General features: G+C 40.1%; 1 protein-coding gene across 24 annotated transcripts in view; it reads right to left on the reverse strand.

The window, feature by feature from the left end:
- Nucleotides 1-26,562, reverse strand: part of DLG2 (discs large MAGUK scaffold protein 2) — a 2,181,535-nt gene that overhangs the window by 145,134 nt on the left and 2,009,839 nt on the right. For all 24 annotated transcript variants that reach the window (XR_012374525.1, XM_073879808.1, XM_073879828.1 and 21 more), the window contains one exon: nt 7,772-7,886. Coding sequence is in view for 23 of the 24 variants with exons in the window: in XM_073879808.1 (XP_073735909.1) it covers nt 7,772-7,886 (115 nt within the window). In the remaining variant the exon portion in view is untranslated. The remainder of the gene's footprint in view (nt 1-7,771; nt 7,887-26,562) is intronic.

Raw genomic sequence — 26,562 nt, forward strand, 5'->3', positions numbered from 1 at the left:
GGCCACCCATGTATCTTTTGTCCTTCTTTCTTGCTATAGAAATCTAAAAATTAAAAACCTTTTAAAATCAGGGCCAAGCTGTGATTTCCAGAGAAGGAGAAAACTCCTCCAGATCCCCAGTGACTCCTCCTCCTTTCTATTTCTGGCATAAAATTAGCTGCCTGAAGACAAAGCCTTTTATTCCACAATTAAGGATGCAATTAAGAATGCAAATGCCTGAAAGAGTGAGCATAATGCTAATGAGTCTCAAAGTATAAATGAAGAATCAAATTCTTTTCTGCTTCAGAGGAGGCACTGGCTTAGGAGTAAGGCTCTAAGCACTTACAGGGGTAACAAGAACTCCCCTTTACCTAATGAGTCCCATCTGGCAGGCTCTTTTATAGACTTAGTTAAACTTAATCCTAACAACAAGCCTGTGAACTAGATATTATATGCATTTTATAAATGAGAATTTCGTTTTAGCAATCGATAAACTTTGAAGTCTGGACCAGAAGCCAGGTCTACCTGGAGGAAGTCAGTATAAAGTGTAAACCAAATAGAAGGTCGATCGATATGAATTTAACCTGTGTCCCTGTAGGGTCAACTTCATCTTTATTGTATGGAAGGACAATGAGCATGGGCTTCACTGAGAGATACATCTGGGTAAAGAATATGGCTTGGTCACATAGCACCTTGCATAAGTGGTTTTTTAAGCCTCTCTGACCCTCTACACTGTTCGTCTTCTGTAGAATGGTGGTATCTGGCACAGCACTGTTGTAAGGCTTGAGGAAAGTCAGGAGTGAAGTCTGGGCACATGAACTCTCGCCCTTCAGTGTGGCGTATGTAGGCCACCCAGACAATGCAGTACCTTCTCTAGACCTCTTCTGGTTTCCCAAGTCAAGATTTTCTCCAGACTTTCTGCTTCATCCTGTTCAACTCTTTCAGATACTTGGTCATGTCTCTTGCAGTAAGATTCTAAGATAAGAAATCTGAATCCAGGCAGTTTTGACTTCCTTTTTTTGCTGCAATATAGCATATTTCTGAATGAATAAATGATGATTCTGCTAAATAAGAATATATGAGTGAATGACTGAGAAGTAATACGAATGCCACTGTCGGCCAGCCCTGTGCTAGTACTGGGCAGGGGGTACACGCAAATGAGTGTAATATGTCCTCTGGGGACAGCTACTGACAGCATGCTGGGTCCAAGTTTGGAGGGAAGGAAGACATAAAAATCTGACTTGTAATAAGTCCAAGATTTCATGGCTTTGTCTTAAATGTCCTTGAGAAATCTGTAGCCACATGAAGTTAGAAGCAGCTTCACACTGGAGTGAAGTACCCTGACAGGCTCCATTTGAAATTCTTCCTTACCACCCCCAGGTTACTGACCAGCAGTATATTGCAGCAGGAAGTAGAGTGGAAGGGTATGCTACAGTTTAAAGAAAAAAACAAAGACCAGAATCTCTTACCTATATGATGAGTTAGCTTTCCCCTCCCAAAAAATCAATCAGGTGAAAACATCCTTCCTCCAGAACAAAAACCCATCAGGATAAAGAATCCTGAGTGGAACTTTTTTCTCAAGACCGCCCTCGATGTAACTTCCAATAGGAAGACTAAGGGTGTTGAGAATGAGACAGAGGATGAGGTTCACCCTGGCCCCGGCCCCTACCCTACGTCCTCTCACTAAGAGGGTATTGGCTGTGTTTGTTGGTCTAAACCTATTATTGAAATAGCCCCCAGCTGAAAGAGTCACAGAGTTCAGAAGGCAAATGAAGCAACCTGAAAGGCCCTGCAGTGCCAGATGTTTCCTGGAAATCCCAGCACCAGTAGGCAATACCTGTGGTCTCAGGATGACCAGACCCCACGGACTTGGTGGCAGGCTAGCTGGTATGGAACTTGCATAGGACTGGTTGTTTAAAGATCCTGGCTTATACTCTAATTTTTTCTTTCACATATGTCTAGGAAAGAGAGTCTAGGAATTAATTCATTCAACAAATATTTACTAAGGAAACTTCTTTATGCCAAGCACTGTGGCATATGGTACTAAGGGTATAATAAAATGAAGACATTAACTGGAATTAGCAGGTCCAGTATTGAATGGTGTTTCCATTTCAAGGGTTTTTACCATGAAAATGTAATAAAGACTAGAGTGATCAGTATTTTAACAGAAGAATTTTAAATACCAGTGGTCTTCTGGGCAGGTGTCACTGCAGGAGGCCTAACAGGCATATTGCAAAGATTTAAAAAGGATAATAATTGCAAAGCATATAACACACAGGGTATCAGGGAGGAATGATCTGCCCACTATTTGAATGGCCCATAGATATGGACTATGAGAATCTTGAGGGAAGGACGTGTGTTCTTATTCATCTCTGTATCCTAACATATACCATAGACTGGTATACTGTAGGAAAGTATGTAAATCATGTTTATTGAAGGTAAGACTCAGTGCACTGAGGAATCAGTGTATAAAAGCCTTATGTTAAACGATGGGGCAGGAGGCAGACCTAAGAGCGTTTGTCATATTATAGCCTTTGAAGCAAAAGCTACCTTAGGAAGCAGCAAAAAGTGATCAGAGGGTTTGGAAGGGATGAAGAATGCAGAGGAGAAGTTGAAGAATCATGGGTTAGGGATACCGATGACAAACTGGAGGGGCCAGTTGTAAGCACAGTGATTCTTCCTATCTGTGGCTCCAGCTGAATACTTTGCAGATTCTGCTTCTGGGCAGATGCTTGTGGGGTATGAGAGATGTCTGGTGAGTTGACAGAGATGGACATTCTGGAGCCTGCAATCCTGGGGTTCCCGGGTCTAGATAAGTGAAAATGTAAAATGGTGCCAAGAAGTCTGTCCTCCTTCCCTTGCTGAAAGAAAGCAAAGGGACAAGGGTGTCTCATCCCTCTGCTGAGAAAACAGTAGTTTATTCAGGACCAATTCTGTGGTCTCTCTGTCCTGCAGGGGAAAAGTTGCCTTTATAATATATGATAAATATCACCAATTAGTTGTTTCCTATGTTACAGGTATTTGAATTCACTATTTTATTTAATCCTCATGACCACTTTATGGTATCCTATTATTATTCTCATTTCACAGATAAAAAAACCAAGGCCAGAAAGACTGAGTTGACCAAAATCCCTTGAGCTAGTAAGTGGAAAAACCAAGATTCAAATTTTGTCTGACAGAATCCAGGAACTGTTCTCTTCAACACAGTTGAAGAATGTCTATGCTTACATCCAGTCTAACTCTGTGATCTTGGGGACATTATTTCACTTCAGTGAATCTCAGTTTTTTCATCTGTAATATGGAGGAAACATTCTTTGACTCTTCAAGATGTTGGGAGAATCATATGGGGAAACATACGTACAACACCACTAGCACAATGGTTGACCCAGGGAAGGTGCCTGACAAATATTTTCCTTCACTTCCACTTCCTCTTCTGTACCAAAATGGCTGGAATCCCAGCCCAGAGATTTGCTACATGTAATGCAGTGAAGATGTGCTCTCCTGTCTGTATACAGTGTCATCCACCTGGAGCTCTCCTTTTTGTTTATTCCATCTGCAAGCTGTATATCGTGACCCATTAGTGAGTTATTAAATCAAGTTAATGAGTTGTGCCCTTCATTTTTTTTTAAAGGGGGACAAATAGAATGGAAAATAACAAAATACACTTTACATAAAAAGCACAATTTAATAAAAAATGTTTTTCAGCTTTATATGTGTATGTATTTACTGGGTCACAGTGAAGAATGTTTTTATTGAGTAAAAAGACTTGAAAACTTGTAAGTTTACTCACATAAGATCTTTAAGGACCAATTTTGGTATCTTTGCATTAGGAAGCAATAAAGGTTCCAGGCCTTTCTAGAGCTAATTTTTCACACCATGTTGCACTGTGATTGTCTTCCTCTCATCTGTTTCTTCCACTGGATGAGAGATTCTTATGGTAGGAAATGTTGACTTTTACGGCTGAGTCCTTAGTGTCCATTATGGGTCTTGGCACAAAATATACACTCAAAAACAGCTTGAATGCACAAATGAATCAAAGCAAATGACTTTTAAGCCCAAATTCAAGACAGAGAGGTTATTCACTTGAACTCTCAAAATGGATACCTTTGATTAACAAATGAACATGGGTCAGGCTTCACTCTTTCCTGTGACCTTTCACTCCCCATTGGTGGACTTAGCTGCTTTTTTTCCCCTCTTCTCCCCATTCTCCAAGTCCTGGGTGCTCTTGCTCTCCTTTACCTTAGGAAAGGTGCTTTCCTTAGCTATTTGCACTTCTATGTGATTTCAATCACCAATGTCTCTGACCTTTCTTAGTAGCATTTGGATATTAAAGGTCCATTCCTATCAGTAGCAGGAAAAGCCTTGTTCTCTGTCACAGGGATGCGTTCACCAGCTAGTAGGTAAGAAAGAGCGCATATATTAGAGGCAGGGAGAGCTCCATCTGCCCACATAGAGAGCCTCGAAACACATGCAACAAAATCCGTATTCCAGTGGCTCGGGATCCCAAGTGCATCTACGTCTGAAGAATTCATAATGTACTTATGGAGCATTTTTGAAAAATATTTTATTCAAATTTTTTACATTTTATTTACTTTCCAGGTTCTACAGCTCTATGTTTCACAATGCAGGAAATACACAATACAAACAGCCCAGTAAAGCAAATATATCCAAATCATTCCCACAGAACAGGTACAGCGTTATCATAAGCAGCAATCAACTTCATTTGTATAGCACTACTGAAGCACTTTGGGCACCTTACACAAAAGATTCAAAGAAGGAAAATAATTACAAGTAGATTGGAAAATAGAGAGGGTTGGTTGGCTCAAGTTTAAAACACTGCCTGGCTCAGATGTGCTAACCCCCCCTCCTCCTTTCAACACTTTCAGGCAAACAAATTGCTATCACCTGGGAGGATGATTTCTAGTGAGGGAATGAGGCCAGCTCATGCACCATCCTGAGAGGACACAGCCTCTCAGACACAGCCAGGGCTCTATGGGTGGGACGGGGTGGGGGAAGAAGAGGCAACTCCTAGAGGAAGGGGTGGTTTTGTGGTGCAGACAAATATCCTATAAGTCAGCTAAATTGTTTATCACAGAACAAAGAGAGGCTGTTAGCTTTCTGCTTTAGGTTTTCGCTTCATGGAAAAATACCAATAAAACTACAGAAATCCCCTATGTCCTAGTGCAGTTTATCCTGTGTAAAAACCCCAAAGGGGTTTATGTTCGAGTTTCTCCTCTTGGCTAACCTATTCCTTCATCTAAGAGGTGGGGGCTGTGAGCAGATTGGGAATCACAGCTCAAGTGCACTCCACAGCTGATACCACAGAAGCTGAGCCCTTGGGAGGTGGAGTGAGAAGGGAGTTAGAAGATCTGATTCTGTTACCAAAGAGCGGTGGCAGATCTCTCCCCTCCTGGGGCCTCAGTTTCCTGTCCTGTCAATTAAACAGTGGACCTGGTGCTGCCTAAGATTCCTTCTGGCGCTAGACTTACATAAGCCAAGCAGAATAATATTCCAGGACGCCATTCTCAGATTAAAGAAACATGCTCATCATCTGATATTTATATAATCAGAGAAATCCTGCTACTAATTTATTTTGAGAGAGCAACTTAGTTGACTTTCTAAAATAAGTACAACCAACTGGCACCAGCCCTATTCAAGTGTTCCAGATAAAGCAAGCATCTCTATGAAAATCCTCTAGCCCAATTTGGTGTAACCCACCCCCCTCTATAAAAAATGAAGAGGGGGGACAAAGGTACAAAGTTGCTGGATCATTTTTAGTAAGAATTTCCCATAAGCCTTGTTAGTTCATTCCATTTGATTGCCTTTTCGTTGCTGTTGTTGGGGTAGGGGCTATTAGTTTTATCACATCGTATGATAACAAGCCCAGGGGGGAGGGTGTCTTGTATGTTCTTTCCCTCTGATTTTACTCTATGCATGGACCCTACTTCTTCCAATTTTATGCCTCTAGGGTCCTTTAGATGCTAAGGTCAGCCCTCTAGGGACTAACTGTTAATAATTATACATTTGGAAACCAAATACCATATTTGTATAGTGGAGAGATCATTTGGAGAATCGCCCATAAAGTGTCAGCTATTTTTCAGTGTCATTTAAAAGAGGTTCCTCCTTTCAATTCCATTTCCAACTATTAGAATGTGATACAAGATAACATCCTTTATTACCTTAAGTCTTGATATCTTTTGTATGTCATTATTTTTATTTATCATTTTAGAGAATAAAGGTTTGGGTCTGATTAATATGACTCTTTCAAATAAGTCTATTAGCTTTACATTCTATCACTATATTACCCCATTTAATTTTCCTAATCTTCCACAACTTAATTCAAAAAACTCAACTATTACCAGTATATTTTCAGCAAAGTTTTTCTAAGTACATTAACATTTTTATGCATTCTATTTTTTTAATAGATAACAATATGGTAATTTTTCCTTCCAGTGTTATTCTACATATCCATTTTATTTGCATTAACAGATTTTTCTCTATTCTATAAACCCAATTGGCTTTTCCCAATTTGCTACCCAAAACTAAAACATTTCAAGATTTAAAATATTTTGTATCACAAAGACCAGCAACATAAAGCCAGTAAGGAGAAAAGAAATAGCCACTTTCCATCACATCTGTGACTTCACTACAAGACATGTTCCCGGGTGGTTCTTAATAGTTCCTGTTGCGGATTACACTGGAGTATATCAAAATAATCTTGTGAAATTCAGTTAGTCAAATTTGGAATGTTCATAGTCAAAAATAGTTTTGTTTGATTTTATCCTGTTTTTATTTTAAGTCTTGGGACTTCTGAAGTATTAGAACTCCCTGGAATATAGAGGGAGTCTCTGCTTGTCCTAGGGGGGCCAGCAAATCAAGGTCCTCAAGAACATGCCAACATCCGGAATCCTGCTCCTTTCTTTGCCCTGCTGTGCCTACCTGATAGACACAGAAGATAACTACACAGCCAAAGTGGAACCAACGGAACACATCAATTCAAGTACATAATTTAGTATCCATAACACACCCTGCATGCGAGGAAAAGACAGTGAAATTTCAGGTGAGGAGGATATGACCTTACGTGGGAGTCAGACCAGATTCGGGGGCCGAGTGAGGAGAGGAGAATGCAGTGAGGGTATGGGGCATGGTTCCTCCACTGGTCCATAGATTCATCTTCACAGTGTATTAGGTATTACTTCCCCCCTTTGGTTGTTTATACTTATATTATTTTAAAAAGTACAGTCAGCATTGATGAAGTATATTTTGGAAGGAATATAGGAGGCTGAGAAACAACTGGTCACGAGATACCACGGAAGAAAGTCCACCGAAACTTGTTGGGAAGCATGTAACTCTTTAGCAGAGTGCTTTTGATTTTCAATCAATACACTAAAGTTCATGCAATATATAGCAAGCAGATCAAGAGGTGATACAAGAATATTTTCTTCTTATATTGATGGTAAGAAAAAGTCTAAGGTTTTGGGCCGTATATTCAATTTAAGATGATCAGGAATGAAAATATTTTTCATTATTTTTACTGCAACCTGTGCTAAGAATTTGACCCTAGATCATAACATTCTCAAACAGTAACTTGTTAAAATCAGGGCTTTTGACTAATGTAATAACATTTCAAAAATGTCTTCAAAGTGGTTAAACTCGATGTCTTACGGTGGTGTATTGATGAGCCTGGGTTAATAAGAACATGTGTTCCATTGCTACAAGGTGTTGCTTTTATCTCCCCAAGCTGGATTGCTCACAAAGTGCAGATCACAGTAAGCAATGCTCCGTTGCCTACCTGACATAGAGGGAGCGTTTCTGATTGGTTCGCAGGGACCCGGACCCGGAGCTCATGCTGTGGTTCATCATCTGCTCGCGTAGGTCATGGATTTTGGCCTCAAATCGAGCGTAATCTGGGAAAGGAAACAAAGATGGTAGATTTGGTCCTGTGCCTTCAGAGAAGGAGAAATAGTGCCTAGCCAAGGCGGCTACTTGCCCCTGATGTTGGTTCCTTTGCCAAATATCAGGGAGATGCACAACTCAAAATAGTGAACATGGAGGGATCAGTTGCTTAATATTATTTATTTGCAGACATTGGCAAAAGGAAAAGGACAAATCAGTTACTTCCCCAAATGTAACTAGAAAACATACTGCCATCAAATCCCCAACATGTGAAAAGTCCACGAGGGAGGAGGTCACTGTGTGAGGTTATAAACGGGCAGCACAGGGCATTCTTGCGGTGATGAAAATGTGCTCTCTTGACTGTGGTAATGGATACTGAACATGTGAAAAAATGATCTACATCTAACTACATTCACATATACTCGCACAAATGAGTACAAGTAAAACTGGAAAAATTGGAATTAGATTGATGGATTACATCAATGTCAATATCCTGGCTGTGAGAACATGCTATAGTTTTACAAAATGTTACCATTGGGGGGAACTAAGAGTAAAAGGTACATGGATCTTCCTGTATTATTTATTGCAACTGTATATGAATCTACAATTATCACGGATCTTCCTGTATTATTTATTGTCACTGTATATGAATCTACAATTATCTCAAAATAAAAACTTTAATTTAGAAAAGAGGCCAACCACTGCCCCCCTCCAATACACCAAGATCCATGAACAAAACAAATATCCAAGGAATTAGTAATGTTATTGGGAGGGAAGATTGAGTCTACAGTTAATTTTCAGCCTGAGAGACCAGAGAACCAAGTGTTTGGTGATGAATTGTGTAAAAAAATTGCCTTTTAATTTGACTAACTTTTTTTCTCTGCTAGAGGGTTGCTAGAAGCTGATCATTTGGGATCATATCTCAATTTTGCCTTATAACTTTAATATAAAAAGTCCATATGTCAAATTTCATCAATTCTAAGATGTATTATATATTTAAATGAGCTTCTGGGAGCATGGCATTGGAAATAGGGGTAAATAGATTTTAGAAACATATGGGTCTAAAAAAATCAAGAAAATATGGGTATATATCATACTATTTCTTCATAGGAAAAATATTTTTCCATATGTCAATCCAATAAAAATGAAGAAAGTACAAATAGGTTTTAATATACTTATTAACACAATCAGCATGTAAAAAGGAAAAGCTTTTGAAGTTTTGATATGTCTGATCACAATTTGTTCTATCATCTCCTTGGCATAGAGTGTCCTGCTTTAGCAAAATCCAGTAGGTGAGAAGTCCAACTTACTCACAAGATAAATGTGAAAATGCTAGTTCAAATTATAAATGGTTCCTTTAATTACAAAGAAACTCACCATAGAGAATTTTTTAAAATGCTAATTCAAATTATAAATTATTCTTTTATAGAGAGAAACTCATCATAAAGTATTTCCTCAGTACATTTCAAAAAACAATTTGATTTTCAATTTAATTTATTCATAACTTTTCATAAAAACAAGGATGACTACATGAACGTAATAAAAGATGATCTACTTACAGTGTTTCAAATTCTTTATAAAAAAAGTTTTACAAAATTAAATTTAAATTCAATTTACTGACTATCTGTTGGTTATTATGGGGTGGGATATCATAAAAGAGAAGATTTGACCTTGGTTTTCAGTGATAAGTAGATAACTGGATAATGACCTACGAATGCTAAATATGTTTTTAAAGTTTAGTACTCTAAAGATAAAACCATCAAAGTTGACTGGAAATTTCTGGAGCTTAAGCAAAGTCTTATGCAATCTAGATTTGGAAGGCTTCCTTTTCAAAACTTAGCCTTTTTAAAAAAATTATTAGTATGTTATATCAGTCACCATACAGTACATTAGTTTTTGATGTAGTGTTCCATGATTCATTGTTTGTGTATAACAACCCAGTGCTCCATGCATTATGTGTCCTCCTTAATATCCATCACCAGGCTAACCTATCCCTTCCAAAACCCTCAGTTTGATTCCCAGAGTCTACAGTCTCTCATGGTTTGTCTCCCCCTCTGATTTCCCCCCCTTCATTTTCCCCTACCTTCTCCTAATGTCCTCCGTGCTATTCCTTATGTTCCACAAATAAGTGAAACCATATGATAATTGACTTTCTCTGCTTGACCTATTGCACTTAGCATAATCTCCTCCAGTCCAATCCATGTTGATGCAAAAGTTGGATATTCATCCTTTCTGATGGCTGAGTAATATTCCATTGTATATATGGACCACATCTTCTTTATCCATTCATCTGTTGAAGGGCATCTCAGCTCTTTCCACAGTTTGTCTATTGTGGACATTGCTGCTATGAACATTGGGGTGCAGGTGCCCCTTCTTTTCACTACAACTGCATCTTTGGGGCAAAACTTAGCTTTAAATAATTAAATCCTAAATGATTAAATAAGCAGAACACATATTTAACCTAAAATCTATTGATCATAATTTATGAAATTTATTTCAATCCTTTTGACAGAGAAAACACTCATTTTTAACAATCAATATGACACTGAATGCAGATTTAAATCATTTTGGGCAAGTCATGTTTTCCTGCCATCCTAAGAGTCAATTAATTATTTATTGGCATCACATGGCAGACACTGTGCTTAGTGCTTCATGGGCAATTATTCTTTCCTTAAATCACAAAATGAAGTTCATGGATGTTGTCAATATTTGGGCTACATGGAAAAACACAGAATAGAAACTGAGAGGTGAGCGCTTCTTCCTTCCCTCTCATTGCTGTCCTTTGCTCCACCTTTCTCTAGAGATACCTGTTGTGTGCTGGACTTGCACAGACATTTATCAACTCAGTTCATATATATATATATATATATATATATATATATATATATATATACACACACACATACCCACATACATATGAGATCATCAATATATATTATGCTAATGCCTTTTTCTCCCTTTATAACTGTGTAACTTGGATCTTTTCCTGCCTTCTCCCCAAAACGTAGATATATTTCTTAATACCCTTCATGGCATCACATGGTTAAGACTGTAATTTATTTCACAGTTGCAGAGTATAGCCAAAGATAGACCCCTCCAGCTCCTTGCTGTTATAAACAGGATCTTAGTCTACGTGAGCACATGTATGGGCAGGTTAGTTAGTGCAGATACTGGTCAGAGCTTTGCACAGATGTCATGCAGCCCCCGTTAGCATTTCTCAGAGAAGAAGATAATCTGGTCTGGGACATAAAGCAGGATCCCTTAGTGTCTTCAGATCATGCTCCACACTGCCACTTCCTAAATACCAGGCATCTCCTGTAGAACGAGTAAATCCCCCATCTGTTCTCAGGACTCCCTCCCTTACAACTTTGATGACTGCGCTACTGTGATAAAAACCAACACTCCCACCTCTCCTCCCCTACTTAAGCATCTTAATTCAGTGACAGTCCCTAACCCTGTTTGACCACTTTGCTACTTTTTTGTACTTCTCACACCAAATCACAGTGATTTGTGCAGTTGCCCGTCTTTCCCATTAGACTGAGCTGAGAACAGAAACCACAACTCATTCTCCTTGGAGTTCCCTGTCCCTAACAGTGTCTGGTGTGCAGGAGACATTTAAATAATAGGGATTCAACAAACATTTTCTGAATGAATCATGAATGAGGAAGTGAGCAGAATCATTAAATGCGTTCAGTTATAAAATGCCTACAGGTGCTGAAATTGCTCATTTTCAATGTTAAGCTTTCTTTCAATGAAGAAAGACAACATGCTTCTCCTGTGGGACTTCTTTTTTCAAGGCTAAATTGTCTAATTTCAAGGTTTATCACTGCCGCTCCCAAATCCCATTGATATTTTTATCGTTCTCCCGGTGATCTCTGCGCTCTCCCCATCACAGGCATGTCATACATTGGAAACTCTTCTCTGATACTTAACCTGTAGCTGATCAGCACTTTGTAAGGCTCTTCTGTCTGTCACACTCTATATGTCACAACAGGCTACTTTAATAGCAAACTGTGTTCTCCTTATTGTACGGCTCATTAGATCCCCCAGATGTTTTCTGCCTTGCTTTTGAAATGTTTGTTTTACACCATCTTCTATAGTGTTTACACTCCCCACTGTGGACGGGGAAGTGTTGTGTTGTATTGCATCTGTCTTAATTGGAAGACATCATGCCCTCAATTTCTCCACTTTGAGATTCATGTTAACCACAAATCCTATGTTTAAAAGCGCTTACCTATATCTTCACTCTTTTCTTTCTTTTAAATTTATTTATCCATTTTTAGAGAGAGAGAGTGCACGTAAGCTGGGGGAGGGGCAGAGGGAGAGAATCTCAAGCAGACTCCCTGCTGAGTGCAGAGCCCTACGTGGGGTTTGATCCCATAACTCATGAGATCATAGCCTGAGCCAAAACCAAGAGTCAGAAGCCCAACTGACTGAGCCACCCAGACATCCCTTTATTTTTTATTTTACTATTACTTTTTTTTTTAAGATTTTATTTATTTATTTGATAAAGAGAGACACAGCGAGAGAGGGAACACAAGCAGGGGGAGTGGGAGAGGGAGAAGCAGGCTTCCCGCTGAGCAGGGAGCCTGGTGCGGGGCTCGACCCCAGAACCCTGGGATCATGACCTGAGCTGAAGGCAGACACCCAATGACTGAGTCACCCAGGTGCCCCTATTATTACTTTTTTAAGTAGGCTCCACACCCAACATGGGGCCTGAACTCACGAACCCTATATTAAGAGTTGTATGCTCCACCAATCGAGCCAGCCAGGCGCCCCTCTTCACTTCTTTTTAGAAAATAAAACTTAAGTACAAGTAATTTCATCAGAGTAGAAGCAATGAAATCTGGATTTACAAATATAAATAGTATGCGTGAGAGAGACAGAGACAGAGAGAGAAGAGGAGCGCTGTCTCCAGCTTCTCAAAGATGAATGAGTCTATGGTTAGAAATGTTCTAGAAATAAGTAAGAAAGCAGGTACGTAAACTGTGAGATATAAGTCTTCTTTATGTTTTATAATAGTACTGAAAATCACACTTTTCAACAAAACAAAATCGAACACCACCATATCTGTTTAATCTTAATCCCTGCTCCTTTTCCCGAAGGTTTTAGTCACATCTCTGCCTTCCCTTTTCATACATTTTTCAGTCAAATTCCTAACACTCGGGAGAACATTCATGTGAGAACTGAAAGGGCTCCAATCTTTGTATCATCTAAAGGGGAATTCATGTTTTCTGAGCACCTGTAACGGTCTAGTATCTGTGCTGTGTAATTGAAATACTATACTATATTATTTCTCCTAACAAAGCTCTGAGGTAGGTATATAGTTTTAGAGATGAGGAAAAAAGTGCAGGGAGGTTAACTAACTTCACCAAAGTCACTGAGTTGACCTTGGATTTCTGTGAGGCCATTTTATTTCCAGTATACTGTCACATTTGGTATAACACCTTAGTTCTCCTTTAGAACCTAAGGCGTCCTCAACTCTCTCCTTATCTCTCTTGACATCTTGCTCTCCTTCCTCTCATCTGCTGTGTTGATTATGTGAATGCTGGGCTTCTTCTTTATTGCAGTACAAACTCCTTAGAGGATGGGGATGCCTCACCCATCTCTGGTCCCCAAACCTCAGGGCCTATCGTTCCTTGTGCCCTAGACTCAGGACTGTGCCAGGTGCTTGGCATATAGTGCTGAGTAAGACAGAACCTGAATGAGTTTGCTTCCAGAATGGGACACTGACAAGGAAATTAAGCATAACAATGCTGAAGTGGGGAGCCGTATTACAGCAGCAACACATTATTCTGTCTTACTTTGCACAAGATACGTGCCTGGTAAATGCTTTCAGAATTACAAGTTATCTATTTTATGTGTCTTGGGGTTTTCGTGTATAAGAGGAAGCAAACCACTGAAAACCGACTTCTAGGCAAATGTTTTAGAGGAGTTTCAAGAAACATTACTTCCAGCTGGTTCTTTCTCTCTAGGATGCATAAAAAATTTCTCCTTCTTGGGCATCTAAATCCAGTTGTTCCTGACGACATATTCATACTGCGATTGTGTCACTTGCTTTCACTTGGTTGGACGTTATGGGTGATAACGGTAGACAGGGTACAAAATGTGACTTATATAGATGGGGTCAGAATCCTGGTTCTGCCGCCTACTAGTTCTATATCATTATGAAAGTTACTAACCTTTCTGGGCTCAACTTCCTCATAAGTAGAACAGGAATAATAATTGCTTCTACGTCAAGATGTGTTGGGAAGATTTCGAGAGAGCATATGGACATCAAGGGTTGACTCTTGGTAATGACTGGTAACTCCTCCTGTTAATTTTCACGTGTAATTCAACACATACTCTTACTTATTGCTTGCAAAAGTCATAACCCCTTTCTGTTCTAAGTAAAATGGAAACATGTGTCCATTCCAGAGCCTCCCCTGGTATAGCCTCATGCTGCCTATAGGTTTCTCAAGGGTTTGAGTTACTGATGGACACTTGGATGGAGAAAGGCAAAGATGTGAAACATCATATGCTACCCATGAGAAGGGTCTCTGCTATACACTCGCTTCCTCCACAATTTGTCAAGAGTGAAGGAGGAGACCCAGAATGCAAATCCACCTTATCATTCACACAGAAAAAGAGGCATTGCCTCTCTGAAGGGGCAGGCATTGTTTAATGCAGTAGAATTAATCCAAATTGATCAAAGCTGCCTCACATTTTCAAGGCTCAGATGGCCAGCCTTGTGTCTTAGAGAAGGAAATGCTGAGCTCAGTATGTTAGACAACGGCATGAAGCTATGGGCATGTTCTTTTCCAAGTGAACTGGTGGGGAGGGCACCCCTCTCCAGTTACAACCTCATGCTGCTGACCCCCAGTTGTGAGTGAGGAAGGGGGGGTTAGGAACTCTAGGTTAGGAGGTCAGCTCTAAATCTTAAGCCTGTCATTTGCTACCAATGGGGCCTTTGGACATTTCTGAACCTCAGTTCATTCATCTGCAAAATTGTGAGCTTCTTCTCAGAAAGTGGTTTTGAGAATCACAATGAGATTTGACATGAAGCACATGGCAAATGTACAATAGTTGTTGCTGTTATTTCCTTGGTGGCTTCCTTCGGAATAAATGCATATGCAGTCCTCAGTGCCACTAATAAGGATAGTAGCATCCTATTCCTATTTGCTTATTATGGACACTGAGCAGCGTTAACAACAACTGGTGAGATGACTGAGTTGTACGAGGGGTTCTGCACAGCGTAGCAACACAGGCTGCTTTCCTGCTGGGTTACTGTTTCCTCACTATGGGGAAAGTAGTTTGAAGAGGCCACCTGCTGCATGCCTGAGAAGCGATGCTTTTCATAGACAAACCTGAATTAGAAGCTCTGAGTGGTTCATAAGCTAGGAAAGTTTAAGTGCTGGGGTACCTTCCAATAGGCCTGGGGCAAATATCAATGGTGTGCAGTCTATTGGGGTCACAATATTGTTTACCTGGACATAAACCTCTTTGTCGCCAGAGTCCACGAAGGGTGCATGGGAAGGATGCAGGAGGAATAGTTTACATCTATTTTTAGCATGACATCTGATCACTGCTCCAGGGATGAGATACTGTGAGCAATTATAAAAGCTTCCATTTCTTTGGGGGAAACATCCTTCTTTCATTTATTCAGCAAACATTTCTTCAGGGTTTCTTACATGCCAGGCACAATGCTAATTGCTAGGGACACGAAAATCACTGGAAAGAGCTTTGCCTCAAGGGGCTCACAGGCCAGTGCTTTGCTGCCTTTAATGTTCTGGTTTCCTGTTGTGAATATAAAAAAAAGAGCACCTGCCATTTAAATATCTGCTCCTTGTGACTAGTATCAAGTGCTTTCTAGAAGGTAATGGGATATCTGTGTGGTGGGAAGAAGCCAATATAGTCTGATCCATGTTATAATGGAGAAACTGAGGCAGGGTAAATCTTTGTGAAAGACTGTGGGGTTACTGGCGAAGGGAGAAGAGCAAGAAGGGTCTCAAAGTCATGCCCTGGAATGAGTCGCCAGATTTGAGTCTTGGCTCTGGGGGATGCTGGGAAAATCCCTTACACTCTCAGAGATAACGGTCTCCTCATTTGTTAGGTGGGGAAATCATCTCTGCCCCTATAAAACGTTGTCCTGAATATCTAACACACAGTGTATGTCATTTTCGTCCTTTTAAGCAGTATTGACAATTAAAATCACCATCAATTAATAACAATAGTAGCACCTTTTTTGGAGAGGTGGATACCAGACTCATTCTGATCTCACAAGCTGAAATACATGTAGAGGGTAGAGGGGGGAAGATGTGGGCCTCATAATCAGTGCAATCTGATAAAGTGTTAAAGCAAGAAAATCCCAAATATGTTACTGCGCTCTCTCCTCTAGGCTCTTAACAAAACCACATATTTATAAGAAGGTCCAGATATAGATCAGAGGTTATATCTCAAGTCCAAGAAGCAATACTCTGTCAAAATTCTTGTGTATGATGACACAAAAATAACTGTATTTACTTGGAGCTCAGAAAAAAAAATCAACTGTTCCCATTTCACCACCTCTTCTTTTGTTAGTTGCCCTGGGATTGTGGAGCCAGACAGACACAGAAAAGGTCCTGCCATATTATATTAGGCTTTAGAGGTACTCTAGAGCTTTCTCACTCCGGCTACTTTTCAAGCTGTCATGCCGGGAAGGGTGCTGTTTTTAGGGACTATGTCAGAAGACTGGTTTCCCTCCCATACAGGCGTTGGAATGCCCACCTGCCTTCAAGAGAGCTGACCCCTAGCCAGTGGAATTTACTAGCTGTTCACTTCAACCCCTGACTTAGCTCATCTCCCAGGTTGCCACCTCTGTGTTAAAGTGGTGACATGGAATTTTCCACTGCTAAAGATTTGCAGATGTTGTTTGGCTTACTTCTGACCCAAGCTACCGTGCTACTGTGTGTGTGTGTGTGTGTGTGTGTGTGTGTGTGTGTGTGTGTGTGTGAGAGAGAGAGAGAGAGAGAGAGAGAGAGAGAGAAAGAGAGAGAGAGAGACTCACACACAGAGATAGAGAGTGACAGAAAGAGATAAACAGATTTTAAAAACTAAATTCCCAAAAGTCAAACTTTAACCGGGAATCCTAGACAATAGAGTTAAGTCTGCTATCTTTTCTGCACTCCACAAAAGAAGAGGATGTATATACCAATCTCTTGTACATCTCCAGTACTGAGCATTAAGAACTCAGCTGTGGACACCATGAGGGCTAAACATTGTCACAATTTTTTTCTGTATCCCTAACACTTAAAATAGAGTACGACACATAGCTATCAGTACATAAATGCTAATATAAATGCTAGGTTGGGTGAGTTAAATAAAGACTTCAGGGAAAGAAAAGTGATCCTTTAGTTTGCCAAATCTACTATGAAGTAGATCAAACCTTTAAGAATAATTTTTAATAACATATTGAATGAAGGTACATTGTCTTTCTCTCTGTCTCTCTCAGTAGAACTGGGGTCATTTGTTTTGATTTGAACAATTTTCTGTGCAGCTTGGCTGGAGACCCTTTAAAGAGGTTTCAGCCAAATGCTTAGGAATTCTTTAATGTGTAAAATGAAGTAAGTTTTATGGGCAAACCACAGTCTGAATCCCTAACCAGCTATTTCACACAATATGCCTACAACTCTGAAAATTAGATACATCAAATTTCAATTTGGTTTCATGCAAACTTTGTTTTATAGATTCACAAAGGCAGGTTTTTTTTTTAATTATCAGGATTATTGCAAAACAGAGTCAGCAAAGAAACTTTTTGAGCTTGGCAAAGGCTTTGTCTTTAAGCAATTAGGAGTAGCCTGATGCAATGTGATTTTTTATAAAAACTCTAAATAGGATCCAACTTTGCATCTTAAGTTCACTACTGACTCACACCATAGACTTTTGTGCAAGTTACTCAACCTAGAGAAGATTTGGTTTTCTCATATGTACAATAAAAAAAATCACCTACCTCATCAGTTTGTTTGAAGATTAAATGCAATGGTATTTATAAATGGTATGCTTCGGTGTCAGGAACAGACTAGAATGCTCAATAAATGGAAGAGAAAAAACACTAAAACCTCCTGAAGCCTTATATTCCTCATTTAAGAAATAGGGATGACATTAATACCCTACTTACATCACAAGTATATTGTTGTGAGCATCAAATGAAGAAGCAAATATAAAAAATGTTTGATAAACTGAATGGTACATATAAAGATAAAGTGATAATAAAAACAATTCATACAGGGGCACCTGGGTGGCTTAGTTAGTTGGGCGTCTAACTTTGGTTTCTACTCAGGTCATGATCTAAGGGTCATGAGACTGAGCCCTGCATCGGGCTCCACACTCAGCACAGAGTCTGCTTGGGATTCTCTCTCTCCCTCCTCCTACTCTCTCTCTCTAATAGATAAATAAATCTTAAAGAAGAAAATAAAAACAATTCATATAATACAGTCTTTTTTAAAATCCCAATCTGCCTGGAGGAATATTTCCTCAGTAACTGAAATTTGTCTCGAACACTGTGGAATTTGCTTTCTATCCTGGCTATGGAAATTAAGCCACAGAGGGCATCATGCATGAGAGAGTAAACATGAAACACTGAGGGGAAAATGGAAACGGCTGGTATCATTAGGGCCTAGCTGCCAATGGTGATTCTCTAAAGATTTTGCTGGTAGGTTGGGTGAAAGGCTCAGAGCTGGGAGGCATAGGCTGTTTAATTTGTGTGATTCATAGCTAATGATGCATCAGAAGGATCAAGGCACTATACCTTCTAATTGAAGGCGTAGTGCTTGAGACTACATTTAACCAGATAAGAAAGCCTTCCTTGGCAAATACAAATAGTACATCTTTGCTGAGTTTGTCTTGTTCCTTCTTTTGTATTAAAATCATGGAACTAGAAGATAAAATAATACTGTTCAAGCTTTCTGTGTTCTTCTGCAATAATGATCGGTTAGATCTTGCCCAAAGAGAAGGGTGATATTTTTGCCTAATTATAGCCCAGGGCAGAGAAAGGAGATAAAGCAGTCTGGCTCTAGAGGTAGGCAGGTTGGCAGTCCCCTTGGGTATGACTTAAGTGGTATAAATATCTTTCTTGCTTCCACAACATTCCTAGCAGATTTATCCTTTAATAGTGTTTTGAAAAATATGTAGACATATTATCTTGGAGGATAACCCACTACTCCGGGAAAAATAGAAGCACAATGGGAAGAACACTTCCCATAGTGGCTCAGAGAGGCTTTTGCCCAAGGTCACACAGCAGAGCTGGAACTTGAATGCAAATCTTATAGTACCGGCCTCATCCAGTGCTTTTTCTGCTAGAGTGATTCTACAATTTCCTCTATGGGTGATTGTTAGCCCCTCTTTTGCTCCTGATACGTACAGGCTGTCTCAGACTGGCTTGGTCACCTTAAGCAACCATTTAACAGCCAATTTCAGCTACAACTATAGCTTCATATCTACAGTGAATTCTATAAGGTAGGTTGATAAGATAAAAATGAAAAGGCTTCCTTTGGTCTCCCCCTACACGCTTCCCCAATGAAAGCTGCTCAATATACATTAGTGTGATTCTAGGTGTAAGACTCCAAGTTGACTGGAAACCATGGCTCAGGCAAAAAGGATGACAGACTGAGCACTTACCAGGATTGTGGGGAGGTGGGAGATGCTCAGGAGAGAGCACTCAGCCCTGATTCTGATACCCTTGAGTCTATAACAATCTGGTTCCAGGATTCCTAGCAGTGACTGTGAAGAGCGGGGCCACACCAAAACAGAGAAAAATAAGGCTGAGGGTGGGAGCACTTCATACATCTCAACTTGGATAACAGACTATGGGGTGTCTGTGTCTTTAAAAGTTTGTTTTTCTTACTTTTGTGTTGTTAAAATGTCCTTTTTATACTTAAGAGGCATAACGACCAATGTAATGTATAGTGCTTATTTGTATCCTGATTAGGAAACAGACTTTTTCAAGTCATTACAGACTACATATTAGATCATAAAAAGAATTATTTTTATTCTGTCGTGTGTCATAATAGTGTTGTGGTAATATAAGAAAATGTTCTCTCATTTTTCTTTAGAGTTTTCGTATATTGAAGGGATGAAAAAAGATACTGTTGGAATTTGTTTTAAATTCCATAAGCAAAGAAAATACTTTAAGTGACATGAAATAAATTGGCAAACTCTTGACTATTATTGAATCGGAGGGGTAAGTACACAAGCATTCTATTTTTGTATATGTTTGAAAATGTTCACAATAGAAATATTTTAATTGGCTATTAAAAAGATTAAAAATACTAATTTGATAAAATTAAAAAGCTTATACTTCTATGTCAGTTCTGTGAGAGGACATGACTCCTCCTGGCCCCTTCACCTGGGGGCATCACTCTGAGTCCTGGCTTTCTTGTGGTAAAACACGGTAGGACACCTAGACTTAGCATCATTTTGAGATTCAGTTTGGGTAAGAGACTTGACAATGCTATGCTGCTCAAATGCATCTGTTCAATCAGCAAACATTCCTTGAACATCAACCACGGCAAGGCTCTGTGTTGGATACCAGTGATAAAATGATTAAAAATAGTCTACACACACAAGGACATTCCATTACTACTAGCTAATGTATATGCAGATTTCCACAGTGATGACAATTCCAGAACTATCTCTAGCTTCTAGTTTGAATACTACCTATGATTTTTAATAAAGGCAAGAGGGCCCTGCTTAACTCCGCCACTCATCTCTTTGTTAATCTCCCCTTTCTTTTGGTTCCCTCAGATACTAGCTTTGGGGATTTTCTGAGTTTCATTCTCTGCTGGTTGCAAAACATCATCCATGCTGTTCCACCTGCCTCAAACACCTTTCCCATCAGTCTTCATCTGGCTTCTCAGCCCTCCCAACTTGTATTCAACATCACTTCCTCAGGCAGTTCCCTGAGCTAAGACAGATCCTTCCATCAAATGCAACTGGTATTCTTCCTTTGCAACATGGCACATTAATAAAACTACTTAACTGTCTATAACTACTTGCTTATTTGGGAGGGAGAGTAGATGCTTGAGAAATATTTGATAGCTGATTGAATAGAGCTGCTGATGTGACTATTCTTCCTTTGTCCTGATGAAAAAGTGATCCAGCCATTTTGCAAATGTTCAGACTTTGATCTGTATGTTCTATTCCTCCATGGCTCTCCCACTAAACTAATCTTTATTTTCCAATTGAAGTAAAAGGAAGTATCACCACAGGTGTGGATTAAGATAGTTATTCATGCTTCAGTTCTTTCTCAACATAATTATCTGTTTCTGAATGCTAAAACCACCTAGCTAGATTCTTCTCCAATCCTAAAATTACCTTTGACTCCTTGAGATGCTATATGTGTTCCTATTTGTCATCTTAATATTGCAAGTATTTTAGGGCAAACAACCAAAAAAAGCACATAATGGGAAATTACCCACCCCCAAACACAAACAGGAGCTGAATAAAATTTCTTCAGCAAAATTTATTGTAACAATTTCATGCTCACTTTAGCTATTTTCATGGCTCAGAAAAAAGTTCCTTTGCTTATTTTACTATTTTTTTTTATTATAAAATTGTTCCCCTGATTTTTGGCAAAAGATCCATGAGAAAGTGAAGAACTTGCTGGGTGTATGTGAAATGGTCATTTAAGTAAGGAAAAAGTGTAACCCTATACTGTCCTCTGCATAGTTATCACATGCTAAGAAATTAGAACCCTAAAACAAAGATGATTTGGAACCACTGAGGGACTTTTAAGGGATATATTACATGTGTCACTCAGCTGGCAGCATTCTGATGAAGATACTAAACAGTGACAGTAAAGAGATCAGAAACCTGGAGGTCATTTGGGGTCTCCTCCAATGGTCCAGATGAGAGATGGTGAGGACAGTGGGAATGGAGAAGAGGGGGCAGGCATTTGGGAGGTGTAGAGAAGAGGCTTTGCTGATTAATTCACTGTGGCACATGAGAATGAGAGTGGAAATATAGCCAGGGTTCCCTCAGGTTTCCATCTTGGGCAACACGCTGAGAATAGAAAAGAAAGTGCCATTGAGGGAGCAAAGAAAATGATGGAGTCCATTTTGGGACACATTGAATTTGAGGGGACATCATTATAGCCTAGTATTCTCATGCCAGACTCAATTCCAGTGATTGGGATTATGGGGAGATACATCTTTAACGACCGGCACTCTCTATAAAGCAGATATGTTCTGGTCTGCGGAATTGTTACAGGTGAATATTGCGCTGCATTAGTGTTCAGACAGGGTTGTGTGAAACACACTAGCCTGATCATTGTATTCTCTAGGCCAATGGAAAAATTAGGGAATAATAAAAGTAAGTAACCATTAAAATTGACTTTTATGCACAAATAAATAAAAATATGCTACGGGAAAATTGATCCTTGTGGAATGGAATCAAGCAAATTTATCTTTCCCCTTGATTAATAATTTAAGAAGAAATCCCAAGCATGCTGCCTCTGGAGATGTAGGAGTAGCTCTTATAATTAGACTCTAATCTGAACCGTGAGGGTGAGGATCAGAAAGCTGACTCAGAGCCTGGTGTCAATTATTTGCAGCTTGCACAACGAAAGGCTAAAAATTTGGAAGATGTAGGATGACTGAAGCCCAACTCTGTGGGGTTGTTTTAGCACAGTCACATAAGTTCTTTCAATTATTATTTGCTGCTGAATTTATTCTCCATCTCCTCTAGTCTAGGCCTGGAAAATATCTGTGGGACTTGCTTTGGGAGGGTATTTGTGCTTCCAAGTCAAGAGCCAGAAACAACGCGCTCCAACAATTTTCCTCCTTATTTGAACTCAAACAGAGCTGGTTTCTATGGAGCAATCCAAGAAACTGCCCTTTTTAATACAATCTCGTTACATTTGCCCTATTTTAGAATGAATTAACGGATCCACAAAAACTCACCAAGCCCACTTTGCCCAACAGAGAACTGTAACTGACCAGCAGGTTTCGAGGTGGCCCATTCTGGATTCATCAGGACACAAGAGGGAGTGAAAAGGTCGCCTTTCACACAGACGCCAGTTCTGAACAGGAGTTTAGCTGTCTTCGCCTACGCCGATTAGTTTCCTTACCATTTTGAGATGTTATCTAACTCCTATCTATCTATCTATCTATCTATCTATCTATCTATCTATCTATCTATCTATCATCTATCATCTATCTCAGTTTTATCTCCTGAAACTATATAGAACAATCCTCTCCCCTACATAACTCTTCAGATATGGATAGAAATAAAGGAAGGGAAGGGAAGGGAGGGAGGAGGTGGGGAAGGAGAGAGGGAGGAAGGGAGGAAGACAAGACAGAAAGTGTTCATTTTCCCTGCTCATCTTGTCTTTAGGTAACATACCCCCACCCCATTCCATGTCCAATGCCTCAAATCCAGAGATTTTCGGGCTCACTCTCTAAAGAAGAAAATCCATGTGCTGGGGTGGGCATGGGTGGCAGGCAGAAGAGGGGATCTGGGTCTCCAGTAAGTTCCTTTTAAGATTTCTAAACACTGTTTGTATTTTCAGTCCTTCCCTACATCCCTGACTTCAAATATGCCAGCCCTTTAATACCTAAATCCTTGCAGGTTCTATACCTCTCACTGGCTTCATACCCCTTATAAAAGCAAAACAAAACAACTTAGTCTCCCACCTGTGTAGGGAAGAACGCAGTTCCTCCCTACTGTGTGTTTCTTCCCTGGGAGGCTCCTTTACGACTCACACACCTATCCACACTCACACAGAGCATTAGGTTCACAACCCTTCTGGTCACCTAATGTGGGGAGGTTTTTCCTAACACCATCTAGTAATTCTTAGACACTAGCAGGGTATCTGAGAACTCAACCCAGTTCTCACACTGTCTACCTGGAGGTAGCATCAGATTGCACAGACTGAGCTCCATACCCCAAGACTGTACTGCCTGCCCCCCACCATTTCTGATACCACTTGTAAGTCCAGGTTGTCACCTGTGCTTCTCAGCAGCCAGCGAGAGATCAGAGGTTCCAACGGCCACCTCCTCAGGTTCCATTACTTTGCTAGAGTAACTCACAGAGCTCAGAGAAACATCTTACTTACCTTTACCAGTTAATTATAAAAGGATGTGATAAAGAACATCCACGTGTAAGAGGTAAGTAGGGCAAGGTAGGGGGGGAAGGGGTGCAGAGCTTTCCTGCCTGATCCTGACCAGTCATTCTGCCAGCATTTCCATGTGTTCAGCAACGCATAGGTTCTCAAAACCACATCTTTTGGGGATTTTTATGGAGGCTTCATCATATAGGCACGATTGATCATTAACTCCGTTTTCAGCCCTTCTCCTTTCTCAAGAGAACAGGGGACAGGGCTGAAAATTCCAAGCTTCTTACCGTGGCTTGACTTTTCTGGTGACTAGCTTTCATCCAGGAGCCCACCCAGAGTCACCTCCTTAGAACAAAAGACACCACTCCTGTCACCCAGGAAATTACAAGGGTCTTAGGAGCTCTGTGCCAGGAACCAGGGACTGAAACCAATATAAATACATTTTCTAATATCTCACATCCCTATAGATACTTAGGGTTTCCGCTTTTCCAGCTCTGCTAAGTTATTTTTCAGTCACTGGTGCATCTTTCCCGCTTCCAAAATTTTGTTCATATTGCCTACCTGTGTTATCAAGACTCAGTTATTTTGTGATCTCATAGATTTATACCTGTTTAATTTCCTTAATTATTACTTTGGTGGAGCTTTGGAAGGGAACAGAGATATATGCACGTATTCAAGCTGCCACATTTAATTAGGAAGCTCAAAATTTATATTCAACTCTATGAAATTTAATCTTGGTGCTTTCTTGCCATCGGTCTATCTTGTTAAAATCATTTGGACCCTGGCTCTGTCATCATTACATGTTCTGTATCTCCAAAACTTGCAATATCTACAGGAAGTACAGGACACCATAAGAGAAGATAAGCTAGGATTCATCTCTTTTCTTATCTTTCATTCAGTCATTATTAAAGCTTTTCTGCATTTCCAGGTTGACACAGAATTATTCCATGAATCCATCTACCCATTCATTCAAAAAGTGTGTTGCAGGGTGGGGTTGGGGGGGCGCATCTGGGTGGCTCAGTCGGTTAAGCGTCTGATTCTTGATTTTGGCTCAGGTCGTGATCTCACAGTCGTGAGATCGAGCCCCACATTGGGCTCTGCACTGGGCATGGAGCCTGCTTGGGATTCTCTCCCTCTTCCTCTGCTCCTCCCACCTCTTCTTTCTCAAAAAAAAAAAAAATGTGCTGGGGATAGAAATAAACATTTAAGCAATCTAATCCCTGTCTTCCAAGAACTCACTATTTATTTGGGGAGACAGTCAAGAGAATAGACAATACAAATAAGCTTGTTATCAATATAAATAAGGAGTTGTATCAGTGCAGAAGAGAGGTACCGAACCCAGCTTGAGAGGAAGTACAAAGAGGATGGTGTTGAGAGGAGGGCACACCGAGGATTAATCTTAAAGGATGAGGAAGCTTTGGGCAGGCAAAGAAGACTAGGTGTAGGCCTGGCAGAGGGCAGATCAAAGCATGGGGAGCAGCTGTGCAGGAGCAAAAGATCCTGCCTCTTCTGCTTCTGAAGGAAAAATTTCTCTCAGTCGATAGAAAGTGCAGCACAAAGGGGGCTGAGTCATCTTTTGATGGGGTAACTTGATGTCAGTGTCCTTCCAGGAGAAAATGGAAAGCAGCCTACTCATAATGAGCTCTTTGGCTTTTGAATTATCAAGTAAAACGGAGGTATCGGCAGGCAACCGCTGGCAGAGTGAGAAATTTGCTAATAGACCCCCCTGCATTAGTGGGAAGGGATAAAAGAGCTTTGAAAAGTATAAAAGCCTGGCATGGATACACAGAATTATTATTACTACTCACATTGCCAACCACCACCATTCGCAGCCCTGAGGCATCCTATTCAACTTATAAAATGAGGCATCTTCTCTGTGGATTGCAGCAACGGCACTTTCCTGGTTTGGCTATTATACTATAGGAAATATATCTAATGTATTTAATATATATTATAACATATCTAATAATAATATACTATAGGAAAGATAACAACATTGGGGGAGTGGGGGTGAAGGATGAACAGGACTTCCTTGTGTATTTCTGTGCAATTTCATTTACAACTTTTAAAAGTTAAAGAAAAAACAGGGGGAGGAGGGGGGAGTTCGGGGGGAGGAGATGCTTTTCAAGGCCAAAGATGGGAAGCTCTATTGTCTGCATCTCTATTCAGGGCTCTAGTGAACTGAACTCAGTGTACTGTTGCAGGTTACTAGGAAATTAAAATCCAATTAGGATGTTGTCATGAGCCTGGCAATAGGGTAGATTAGAGGCCTGGCACAACTCAGAGGCTTGGTGGAAGGAGGCTGAGTGGGGAACATAAAACATCAGCTTCGAAGCACAGTAACCATGGTAACAATTTTTAAATGTATTTTGGACAGTTAGCATTTGATCAAAATCTACTGTGAAGCAAAGTATTTTTTCCTGCTGGACATTTTATCTTCAAGTCCTGCTATCTGGCTCACACACGAGTGAATACAACATGTCCCACCAGTCCCCAGCTTCTCCCAGTTCCTATGTGCTCCTCGTGCTGGAAGATGAGTGGTAAGAAATTCTGAGGCAGGGTCAGGAAAGCAGTCTTGGAATCATACACAGTGAATAATGCTATCATTAATGACTCAG

Source organism: Callorhinus ursinus, unplaced genomic scaffold, assembly GCF_003265705.2.
Source record: "Callorhinus ursinus isolate GAN/ISIS: 27379988/994484 unplaced genomic scaffold, GSC_fseal_2.0 scaffold35, whole genome shotgun sequence".
Taxonomy (NCBI): Eukaryota; Metazoa; Chordata; class Mammalia; order Carnivora; family Otariidae; genus Callorhinus; species Callorhinus ursinus.